Source organism: Cervus canadensis, chromosome 5, assembly GCF_019320065.1.
Source record: "Cervus canadensis isolate Bull #8, Minnesota chromosome 5, ASM1932006v1, whole genome shotgun sequence".
Lineage (NCBI taxonomy): Eukaryota > Metazoa > Chordata > Mammalia > Artiodactyla > Cervidae > Cervus > Cervus canadensis.
In genome coordinates, this window is record NC_057390.1 from 18,967,476 (window position 1) to 18,980,265 (window position 12,790).

The 12,790-nt window shown below is 35.1% G+C and overlaps 1 protein-coding gene across 1 annotated transcript in view; it reads right to left on the minus strand.

Moving 5' to 3' along the window:
* Positions 1–12,790, minus strand: part of HEATR5B (HEAT repeat containing 5B) — a 94,908-nt gene that overhangs the window by 63,741 nt on the left and 18,377 nt on the right. The window contains exons 8-16 of the mRNA XM_043468326.1: positions 11,600–11,849; positions 9,508–9,663; positions 8,793–9,043; positions 6,705–6,816; positions 5,162–5,314; positions 4,023–4,122; positions 3,566–3,675; positions 2,491–2,654; positions 1,581–1,756 (exon numbers count right to left, since the gene is read on the minus strand). Of these exons, the coding sequence (XP_043324261.1) occupies positions 1,581–1,756; positions 2,491–2,654; positions 3,566–3,675; positions 4,023–4,122; positions 5,162–5,314; positions 6,705–6,816; positions 8,793–9,043; positions 9,508–9,663; positions 11,600–11,849 (1,472 nt within the window). The remainder of the gene's footprint in view (positions 1–1,580; positions 1,757–2,490; positions 2,655–3,565; positions 3,676–4,022; positions 4,123–5,161; positions 5,315–6,704; positions 6,817–8,792; positions 9,044–9,507; positions 9,664–11,599; positions 11,850–12,790) is intronic.

Genomic DNA, 12,790 nt, shown 5'->3' on the forward strand with positions numbered 1-12,790 from the left:
ACACTCTCCGACAAAAATCACAGCAAGATCCTCTATGACCCACCTCCCAGAATATTGGAAATAAAAGCGAAACTAAACAAATGGGACCTAATGAAACTTAAAAGTTTTGCACTACAAAGGAAACTATAAGTAAGGTGAAAAGACAGCCGTCAGATTGGGAGAAAATAATAGCAAATGAAGAAACAGACGAAGGATTAATCTCAAAAATATACAAGCAAACTCCTGCAGCTCAATTCCAGAAAAATAAATGACCCAATCAAAAAATGGGCCAAAGAACTAAACAGACATTTCTCCAAAGAAGACATACAGATGGCTAACAAACACATGAAAAGATGCTCAACATCACTCATTATCAGAGAAATGCAAATCAAAACCACAATGAGGTACCATTACACTCCAGTCAGGATGGCTGCTATCCAAAAGTCTACAAGCAATAAATGCTGGAGAGGGTGTGGAGAAAAGGGAACCCTCTTACACTGTTGGTGGGAATGCAAACTAGTACAGCCGCTATGGAAAACAGTGTGGAGATTTCTTAAAAAACTGGAAATAGAACTGCCATATGACCCAGCAATCCCACTTCTGGGCATACACACTGAGGAAACCAGATCTGTAAGAGACACGTGCACCTCAATGTTCATCGCAGCACTGTTTATAATAGCCAGGACATGGAAGCAACCTAGATGCCCATCAGCAGATGAATGGATAAGGAAGCTGTGGTACACATACACCATGGAATATTACTCAGCTGTCAAAAAGAATTCATTTGAATCAGTCCTAATGAGATGGATGAAACTGGAGCCCATTATACAGAGTGAAGTAAGCCAGAAAGATAAAGAACATTACAGCATACTAACACATATATATGGAATTTAGAAAGGTGATAACGATAACCCTATATGCAAAACAAAAAAAGAGACACAGAAATACAGAACAGACTTTTGAACTTTGTGGGAGAATGTGAGGGTGGGATATTTCAAAAGAACAGCATGTATACTATCTATGGTGAAACAGATCCCCAGCCCAGGTGGGATGCATGAGACAAGTGCTCGGGCCTGGTGCACTGGGAAGACCCAGAGGAATCGGGTGGAGAGGGAGGTGGGAGGGGGGATCGGGATTGGGAATACATGTAAATCCATGGCTGATTCATATCAATGTATGACAAAACCCACTGGAAAAAAAAAATAATAATTAAAAAAAATAAATAAATAAAAATTATGATAAAAAAAAATAAATAAATAAAAAATATGTTATACACTTAAAAAAAAAAAAAAGAAAGAAATCTTGAACAAAATACGAGCAAACTAAAGCAGTACATTAAAAGGTTTATACACTATGACCAAGTGGGATTTATTCCTGGAATTTGAGAATGGCTCAACAGACAAAAATTAATCAATGTGATATGTCACCTTAATAGAATGAAGGAAAAAACCCTCAAATCATCTCAACTGATGCAATAAAAAAATGACAAAATTCCACGTCTTTTCACCATAAAAACACCTAATGAATGAGAAATAGAAGGAAACTCACTGGCTGGGAAAATCTACTACTTAAAAATAATTTAACTACGACTTTTTACTAACCGGTGTTTAAAGGAAACATGAGGAAACACTACACCAAAAAGAGCCACGGAAGCATCAATGACTGAAACTCCAAGGGGAAGAGGCCCAGGCACAGCTTCTCCTGCAGGTATTCGTAAGTAAATGGAGGATGGATCATGCTCCAGAGCCCCACTCCCAGATGCACTGTTTGGCTGGAGCTGCAAAAAGAGGACATAAAAATCATTCAAAATCTACTTTAGGAAATTCACTTCCCAAGTACTGGCCATGAAGAGTAAAACAGAGGAGGAGAGAGAAAAGGTAATAATAAAAAAACAGAATGATTAACTATGGAAATGTTTAAATAGAGAAAGATGTAATTTGGCTATCTAAAAAAGTCACAACAGTTAAATTTTATATTAAAAAATATATAATTAAAAAAAAATCTTGTTCATTCTAAAACATTTTTACAATACCCACCTTAAAATGTGTAAGCAAAATAACATCAGGAATAACAAACCCGCAAAAAAAGTTTCTTAAAGTGACTTTTAGAAACTTCTTAAAAGTACATATGAAATAATGTATTCAGTGGGCAAAAAAGGTTCTAAATCTTCAGTCTACTAAATTTTATTCCTTTCTAACCTGTCACAAAATAAACTAAACCAAAACAGAACACCAACAATCAGAAAGCTAGTCAAAACTGATCTTTGCAAAAGCAACCACAGGACACCTAAATACACAGACTATTAAATAAAGACAATTCACCCAATTCTAACTATTGCTGCTTACCTTTTCTCCTTATTTATCCATCACTAAGAAGTTATTTTTAAATTCTTAAGAAAGATAAATGAAAAGTCAACCTTAGTCTACAATATTTTCTTTTTAAATGACAACGTATACTGGTACCATTGTTTATCAATCAAGCTAGTAATCATTTCAATGTACAGTTTACTACCTGGTCTTCAATTGATTTATGATCAGTTTCTTGAAGCCAAGACCCAAGAAGAACACTATCATCATAGTGGCAGAGGGATCTGAGGAGGGAAGTAGTTGTGTTGGCTGAGTTGTCAGTCAAAGTGAATTCTGCTACCAGTTCTCTAAGAAGTGCGTTGAAAGAGCCTAAAAAACAGAACTTCAGATCAGATAAAAAATAATACTTTTTAAGATGACAATCATTACCTACAAAGAGAAGCAATATGTTCAACAGAAGTAAAATAATTAAATCCCCGTTTCCTTTATTGAAAAATCAGTATTAAATATTTCATTGCTGGTTTTAATACACAATAATGAACTTCTTCATTATTGTATTATGCCTTTTAGTCCAAATTATTTAAATAAAAAACTCAAATTCAGGAAAAATTCTTTATTTTAAATATGTTAAATATGACTATTATTTACTATTAATTACTCAATGATGTGCAAACACTGAACCAGAGCATATCAAAATTCTCAGGCATGGTTGCACTGGGATATTAACATTTTATATGACATTTAACTTCTGCAAAAGTACATTAATATTCTTCCTCCAGATGATATTGGCTATATCATACACATATATTGCACTGGGATATTAACATTTTATACGACATTTAACTTCTGCAAAAGTACATTAATATTCTCCCTCCAGATGATATTAGCTATATCATAAAAGTTAGGATAGTCATCAAAAGCATAGACTCTGAATATGAACCAGCTGGGTTTGAATCCAAGCTCTGCTACTACCTCCCAGACCTGTGCAAACTACACAACCTCTAGGTATTCAAGATTCTTCACCTTTAAACAAAGCTATGTTTTAGCCTCATAAGGTTTGTGGTTAGAGTCAAAGATACCAGCTTATAAAGGGCTTAGGATGGGGCCTGGGACACAGCAGTACTCAACAAGTGTTAGCTACTCAGTATGAGGAAAAGGAAACGGTGGCCTTCCTCTGCATAGTGAGTCAGTGGGGTCCAGGGTCAGAACTCTATGATATTGTGAAGAACTGGAAAGGCATGATGAAGAATTTTTATTAAACGTCCATAAATTTTACTTACCTTCATAAGTTTTTGGAGGCAACAACGCCAAGATATCATAAAGCCTTAAACGGACCATGGCAGCACTAGCTTTCAGATGAGCTCCATGGGCTTTAATGACAGAGGGAATGCTAAAATGTCAAAAGTATAATTCATATCAGCTGATTAGAGTAAGCAGTACTTACAAACATTCCTTTCCAGTCACATCAATGTGATATCCAGATGATATCCAGATGATATCAATGTAGCATCAAAGTGCACTGGTAAGTATTATGTTTTTGTTTATTTTGTGACTTTTACTGTGAGTAACAGAAACACTATAAAACACATTTTATTTCAATCTATATCACTACAATTTTTAAAGTCATTTTACATAAAGTTTAGTACATTTTCTATATGACAGTACAGGGAATTACAAAACATGGCAATTTTTAAATATATAAAATTGGATGTTAATGTGTTCTAATTGCCTACTTACTGTGACATCATAGTCATGGCACATTCAATAGGGGTCATCAATTTTCTAATCACATCTTCAGTTAGGAGTTCAGGACAGTGTGCAACAAAACTCCTCATTGCTAGATAAAAATTTTAAAAAGACTGATTTGAAACAGCTTTTGTGAAGATGAACAATTTATAAAGTTATATAAAGGTTCCTAAAAATTTTAATTATACAAAACATCACTTTCTAAAACAAGGTCAAACCAAAAGAAGAACCAACTGCAATGACAGAGGAAATTCATTAGAAAAGGCTAGAAGAGTGGCCACAGAAACAGAGGAAGGGAAGATGTCTGTTAAGATTTCCGCGAGCGAGAATTCAGAGGTCTATGACCCCATGTGAATTCAGATGACTGAAAAAGAAAGCTGTTTCAGAAGAGAATCAGGAGTGGACATAATGTCCCAATGAGCAGAAGTATCTTTGTTGGCTCTTTAGCAGTAGAGCTACCATCTCTCAGATATATGGGAACAAAACTGACACTCTGCTCTGCCGTGTTTATGGATAAGTGCACATTCGTCTCCCACAGTTTGGAAAAAAGAAGTACTTTTCACCTTTAAATAAAATAAAAAAACAAAAAAGGATAGTCACTCAGTGTAATTTTAGTTTTCAAATAAAACAAAACTTGAGCCTTTCCTGTAAGTTGCTGACTCCCAAACAAAAACAACTTTATTTCACACTTCTTGAAAATGCTGATATCTAAAAAATGTATCAACTTTCTGATAGGAGAAAACAGCTATTTGTATGAAAAGACTAACTGTAAACTCAGTAAATTTGGTAATCCTGAGTTTCTTTTTCCTTTAAATAAGCACTGGGCTTTTTTACATAATGACTCAGTGCTTCTTCAGGTGGAAGACTGCAGTAACTGGGAATTAAGAGGTCTGGTTCTAGCTCCTGTTTGATCACAAACTCTAACCTCCTTTTCAAAGACTTAACTTCATTTTTATTACAAAATTAGTAAACTCGTATAGATTATTTACAAAGTTTTTTTCTAAATGTAAAAGTCTACCAACTCATTATTATATATCAAAACAAAAAACTGAAGCAATGATTTACCTTCATTTCACAAATATTTTAGTAAGAAAATAATATTGTGAAAGTGCAATCCCTTCAGTTCTTACCACATAAAGCTCCAGCACGACCTTCCAATGTTACCTGCCAGGTAAAAGAATCGCCTCGGGCCTTCTCAGCCTCCAATTCCTTTAAAGAACGAGGGAAAACGTTTCGCCACAATAACAACATCTTGGGTAGATGGTAACGAACAACAGACGGTCCTAATCAAGAAAATGAGAATACAGAACCATACTATATATAACACTACAAAAAAAAGTCATGGAAAAGAGCCCCAAATAAGCTTTAACAGTAATTCTTATCTCACTCTATCTTAATCTCTAATATTAACATTTTCGAAATGTTTTTCTATTCTGTAAGTAAAATATATTATCTATTGAAGCATAGTAAAATTTATCTAGAAACTAACAATATTTATTATAAATAAATAAAACATAAAATAAAATAAATCCTCAAAATGTCATCTAAAAGAAATTACTCAAATATATTCAGAATGACAGATTACATTCTATCAGCAATAAAGTGTATCTGGGACATTATTTCATGATGTCTTTTCTATAAACATATATGTATATAAACATATACACCCGTTCCTAAACACATACATATAAATATTTACTACTCCATTTTAAGGGCAATTTATATGGTTAATTTTCATGGAGTAATATATTTAGAAGTAGGAACCTATATTTACACTGCTAAGGAATTCATTTAATATACCACCTAACATACTTAACATAATGTTCTGGAAAAAAGTTACCACTGATTATTTTCTTTGGAAAACCAGGTCAAGGTTCAATTTTCAAAAGGTAGATGAATCAAGCAGTTAGCAACTTTGCAGTTAGTACACACACACATACTTATTAGAGTAGAAGCTAAAAATGTGAAGTAAATAGTGGACACACCTTATTACAATGATAACATATTGAAACTATATATTATCACAATGATAACATGTACTTCTGTTCTATGTGTAACGCTAAACTTTACTTGCATCTCAGATTTGTCATAACACTTAGGACAGTGAAGTGCATAAGAATAACCCCAAGGTTGTAAGGCCAATAAGAGATATTGTTTACTGTGTGACTTTAGCATCCTTCTAAAATCACTTTAGTCTTCACTTTGGGCACGGAATATCTCGTCTCTTTTAATAGGCTAATCAGTTAGACCATGGCTATTCTGATGGTAAAGGTGAAACTTGGCTCAGTTGGTAAAGAATCCACCTGCAATGTGGGAGCCCTGTGTTCAATCCCTGGGTTGGGAAGTTCCCCTGGAGAAGAGAAAGGATACCCACTCCAGTATTGTGTCCTGGAGAATTCCATGGAATATACAGTCCATGGGGTCACAATGAGTCAGACACAACAGAGTGACTTTCACTTTCTCATTAAGTGTACATAAACAGAAATTACTGAAAAATCTCATACCAAATGATGAGAAAAGCATCATTATCATTTTACAGCCTCATTCAAAGTCTAGAATGTGAAGTTGAATACTTTTATTATTTTTTTTTTGAAGTTGAATACTTTTAAACTTTCTTTACAGTCTACTGACAGTTACAGAATAAGACAAAATCATACTCAATTATAGTTGTACCTAAAGTCATAAGTGCTCCAAGTAAGAGCCATCCAGCTTGGGTCCGCTGTAAAGACAGCCTGCTATTTTGGGCAGCAGTTCGTAAGAGATCTTCAGCAATACTAACAACCATCTGTAAGAGAGGTTTAGAACTGGATTTTAATTTAAACAACTTAACAAGATCAAATAAGAAAGTACATAGCTAGTATACATTTATTAAAAAAGAATTTGTCTTTTTTCTGTTGTTGCTGTTAACATGCTTTTAAAAGAGGCAACATCAATACCTCATCAATCCCAACTGCATTGCTGACTCAGAGAAGCCCCAGAACAGCACTGTGGTTAAGAATATGACTTCCAGAGCCAAGATGCCTGAGTTCATATCCCAGCTTTGTCATTTCCTAGCTTTTTGACCTAAAATAACTTCATCTCTATGCCTCATTGCTAAAACAGGAATAACAGGAGAACCAATGTCACTCACGTGCGGATTAAATAAGTTAATACAGGAGAGCACTCAGAATGGTGCTGATCCAGGTAATCACTTGATAAATGCTATTAGTAGTCATACTGTACACCTACACTTGAAGATTTGTTCAACTCATTTATAAATTTGCCATTAAGCTAATCTTAAGGTGCTTACAGTCTTAGAGAAGACATAGGAACAAAGGGAAGTAACAAGCAGCATACAATCAAACGACAGAATAATAGTACAGATGTAGTGGTCAGCAAAGAGAAAGGCTACCATAGACTGAGTAGCTTTGAAGGTATTTCATGGAAGAGATGGAACTTGAATTGGGCTTCTAAGCAAAGCAGCTAAGTTTGGCGCAGGTGAACAAGAAGAGGGATGAGATTCTAATGTAAGATGTTAGCATAAGCAAAGACATGGCGACTGAGAAAAAGCTTGGAAAGAAAGCAATGTGGCTAGTCTGACTAGCACAATGGGAAACTAGAATGAAAGGGCAGAATGCTCATTATGAAGATACCAGTTTAGCAGACAGAGATGATTATATTTTATTCTCTGATCCTGGGTAGTCTCTCAGGGTCTTTGAGCATATATAAAATATGAAATAAAAAATAGGGAAAAGATGGGAGAAAAAGACTCCAAAGAAGGAAAATCAGTAGAAGACAAGCATATGGGAGATGGAAGCCCAGGTCTGAGTAGTAGCTGTCGAAGTCACAGAAATGAATGGACATGGGCTGAGTAACCCAGAAAAAAAAAAAATCTCTTTTAATTTAGCCCAATATAAAGTTGCAAATAATACTTTTATAAACACTCAATATTCCTAAGAAGAAAATCTTCATAGTAGTATATGGTATAGCATAAAGAAAGGCAAAAAAAAGGTAACTGATTCATGACAGCTATTCAACTTTTATTAAGTATTACCAAAATGTTAACTATGGCAACAGCACATTCTCTTGACATTTTGAATATAGCAATGTGAATTATATTTCTAAAACTCCAAAGAAAAGCTCTGATTTCCAAAGAATCGGTATAACGTTTTTTTAAATATCTCTCTAAAATAAACAAATCATAAAATGATACTATACCCAGACAAAACCTATTATTCCTGTAACAGAAGTAAATGTCAAATTTTAATCAGGGTCTGTCAACTCCATATGGGCTTCCCTGGTAGCTCAGCTGGTAAAGAATCCACCTGCAATGCAGAAGTCCCCAGTTCAATTCCTGGTCGGGAAGATCCCCTGGAGAAGGTATAGGCTACCCAGTCCAGTATTCAGGGGCTTCCCTGGTGGCTCAGACCTTAAAGAATCTGCCTGCAATGTGGGAGACCAGGGTTCGATCCCTGGGTTGGGAAGATCCTCTGGAGGAGGGCATGGCAATCCACTCCAGTATTCTTGCCTGGAGAATCCCCATGGACAGAAGAGCCTGGTGGGCTACAGTCCATGGGGTCACAAAGAGTCGGACACGACTGAGCGACTAAGTACAGTACAGCACGGCATAACTCCATATACACAGAGCACTATGCCACTTATCATCACAGTAAAACTTTTTTTGTTTGATCCCCAGTTCGACATCAAACACAGAAGGTATTCCAATGAAGACTAAATAAAGCCCAAGGGATAGCACTTAAAATTCTAGGATCTTTGTCATACCTTTCCCTTGGCATGAGGAATGCCCAAAGGACACTGATGAACTCCACCTAACAAAGCAGCCATTGCAAAACTGTATCCACTGACAGCTTCTGGCGACGTTTTTAAGTTGTTGAGCCGTTCTGCACATCTGTCTAGAAACGGCGTCAACTGGAAAGGTAATGCCACAGCCACGCAGCGCAAACACCAGGCAGCAGCAAGTCGGGCTGCCATGCTCGGATGGAGAAGCACTGACGTCACAGTCTCCAAAAGGCCTAAAAAAAATACTCAAAATTACTCTTTAATGAAGTCAGACAGTTTAATGAGTTAAAAGACTATGTATAACACCATCATTAATATTGTGTCACAATTTTACACAGATACTTTCAGAACTGGTGCCAAGAAACACACACATCAACTCATAAACAGGTAAGTACTTTGAAGGAAAGTTTTCTACGAAGAACACAGTACAATTATATCCAATGAATTATAAAATGCTGATGTATTCAATAAAGTTTAGAAACAAAACTACCATGACTGTTTCTGTCTCTCAAAGCACTATTTTAATATTTAATTCAAGATTCACTATCACAGTGAATCCGAAATAAAACCCAACTTTTAATGGATGATTTAAACTGCTAATTATCATGTTAAGCAAACAACTGGGAGTTTATCAATCACACCTATGACTTTTAAAAACATTGAAAAAAATATTTCAGCCTATAAGTGAACAGCACACCTATAGATGCTTCCTGAATAAGAGGGGACGCAGTGGCATTCAGGCTCTGCACCAGACTTCCGAGCTCCTGCAGGGCACAGACCATCACGTGCTGGCTTGCTGCAATGTCTGCTGCTCCAGACTTGTTCTCCCCACTAGTGTCATTCACTACCGCTTCTGGAAACACAAAATCAGGTACGGAATGTGGGTGAATTGAACCGTGATATAATTTTTTGATCTATACAATTTTATGTTTTTAAATTATATAAGCTGAATGCCTGACTGTTAAGAACTCTGTTTGTATTTCTAATAATTAGGGAAACACAAATCAAAATTAAAATGACAAAAAAATCAATGATGCCCCTAGTACACATTCAATAAACAGTAGGAGCTATTATTGTTACTTTATCATTATCACCGCTATTTTAAGAGCTGCAATGTGTTGGTAGCATCACTGTCAAATTACTGACCAGAAAGAGTATCTATAAAGAGAATGACTTTAGAATTTCTTACTGGGATGTTCCTCAAAGTTTCCATTGATGTTGTTGACCCTTTCCTCCATCTTTTAGCTTCCAATAGAACTGATATGTATTTAATCATGAAACAACTAAAAACTTCTTCTCAAATTACTAATTAAGACTATATCCTGGCCCATAAATTCCAGATACATAGCACTGTGTTTAATTCTTTTACCACTTTAAAAATCAAATGACTAATCTATGACCTTAAGATCCTTAAATGACAGTAACAAACTTTCTTATCTTACTTACATTTATTATGAATTAACAGGCAATAAAATATAGAATATTAGGAAATAACAGATTAATACATTATGGACTAAAATTAAACACCTCTTTTCTCCTTAGATACTTCTGGACTTGGAAATGCATGGACTCTCTTTTTTGGTTACTAAATTAGAAGTTCCCTGAACAGGTGTTATCTGTGTGGCTTGCTATTTTACTCCCACCATTTGACACACTGTTTTTGGCACTCAAACATTTCTTCATTCAACAAACAAATATCTTTAAAGTTGTGAATCTAGGACAGATTACTACTTTAACATATCTAACAATATCTCATTAATTGGAACATCTTTTAATTCCTAACTTTCAGTTAGTCCATTTAAAATATGATTGGCCTAGTAAGCTACTAACTATAACCAAAAAATTTACTTTCATTAATTTTATAAGAATTTATTAATTTTCTAAATATAAAGTTCTGGATATCATACAGTCATTAAATTTTTATTTCTAAAGACATCTGTTAGGCAATATAATTTTCTTGATTAATGTATATTCGCAACAGTGGTAAAATAAACTGTCTCATAGAATTTATATTTTACCTTGCATTAGTTCCCTAATTGTATTATAAGCACCATGAAGACAGTAACTTTATCATACTCATTGTCCAAAACCTTAATTACTGCTTTGAAATCTCAAATACTCAATACTATTTGTTAATCTGAAAAAGTTATAAAATTGATACTGCCTAGGAGAGGACTTCTTTTAATTATGAATTACTGAGGCTTCACAGTATACTCTGTAATGGGTTAAAAACCACTTGTAACTGTTTTTAAGTCATCATATCAAGCCTAATAAGGGTGGGGAAAAGACCATGTATTGATAAAACAACAGGCTCCAAGAAGAAAAACCTTAATAGGTTATTCCTCAAAGATTCCTCAATATGCTACTGCATACCAGGAGAGCTATAAAATCAGTAAAGGTACTAGAAATAAAACAGAAAAAACCTAATCTTACAAACACACTACCCAAATATTAAACAACTCCAATTTATTGTAATTATATGTTGTTTTAATATCAAATAAGAGTACACAATAAAAATGACTATTAAAATACAGTCCAGGGACTTCCCTGGTGGGCCAGTGATTAAGAATTCATGCTTCTAATGCTTGGGGTGCAGGTTCAATCCCTGATTGGGAAATTAAAATCCCACATGCTGCATGGAGTGGTAGAACAAAAGAAGAAAAAAAAAACAAAACACATTCCAGTAAGAGATATGAACTAATCAGATCTATCAGTATTTATTAAGGATAGCAATAAAGAACTAAATGACTTAAATAATCAACACCACATACCATGACATCAATTCTTACCTACTGCTTTCATTTGTTTTCCAATCGCCTGGCATATTTCTTTGGCAGCTGCAATCTGGGCTTTTTCACCTAGCAAACTGCCCACGGTAGCTCTTAGGATAAAGGAGACACATCGTCTGGAATACACAGCCTCCACGTGTGTTTGTGTTGCCCGAGGATGGGAAACCAGATCAAGTACATGAGACAAGAATGTAGCAAAGCTACGCTCCAACCAATGGCCACCCAATGTTGTTACAAAAACAACATATGCCTGTAAATAGATTAAGATATAACTTCAGGTAAATTTATATACATGAACTGAAATTACAGATAAAACAACGACATAAATAACTGATGACAACATGCAAAATAACTTATCTTTGAGATTACAATTGAGAAAATTTAAAACTTGAGACCTTTTTAGTACTTGTAGCATAGGATTTACTGGTTGAAGTGTCTTTAACTAAACACATTTCTTGGGATAATAGCTTCATGAAGAACAGAGAGAGAGTGGTGTGAGTGGGAAGAAAAGGTGAAATCACCCTGGGGATGAAGGTGATGGAGGTGATGTGTGTGTGTCAGTGTGTACACTCAGTCGTGGCCAACTCTCTGCGACCCCATGGACTGTAGCTCATCAGGCTCCTCTGTCCATAGGATTTTCCTGGCAAGAATACTGCAGTGGGTTGCCATTTCCTCCTCCAAGGGATCTTCCCAACCCAGGGATCAAACCCATGTCTCTTGCAACTCCTGCATTGATAGGTGGATTCTTTACCACCAAGCTACCTGGGAAGCTCTGATGAAGATGATAGATGATACAGTAATAAGCCCCAACATGCTAAATAAATGCTGACCTAGAACTATAAAACATTTGCTTATGACTATTAGATTGAAATGGTTTACTTCTATTTTACATTTGTTTCTGGAACAAGGTATAATTGGGTGATTTTGACTAAGATCACAAAAAAATCATTTCATTTTAATGTGTGTATGCTCAGTTATGTCCAACTCTTTGTATGAGGTGTTAACTATTATTATTATATTATTAACTGCAATATCTTATTTGGTATTAATTATCTGAAATTATCTGACGTAAGGTTTAACTTCATAAGCACACTGGTGATTAAGCAATGATGATAAATCCAAAATACCAACAAATATTTTTAGCTACAAGCGTTGTTGAAAAACATTAAAATCTAAATTCCTCAAGCTACT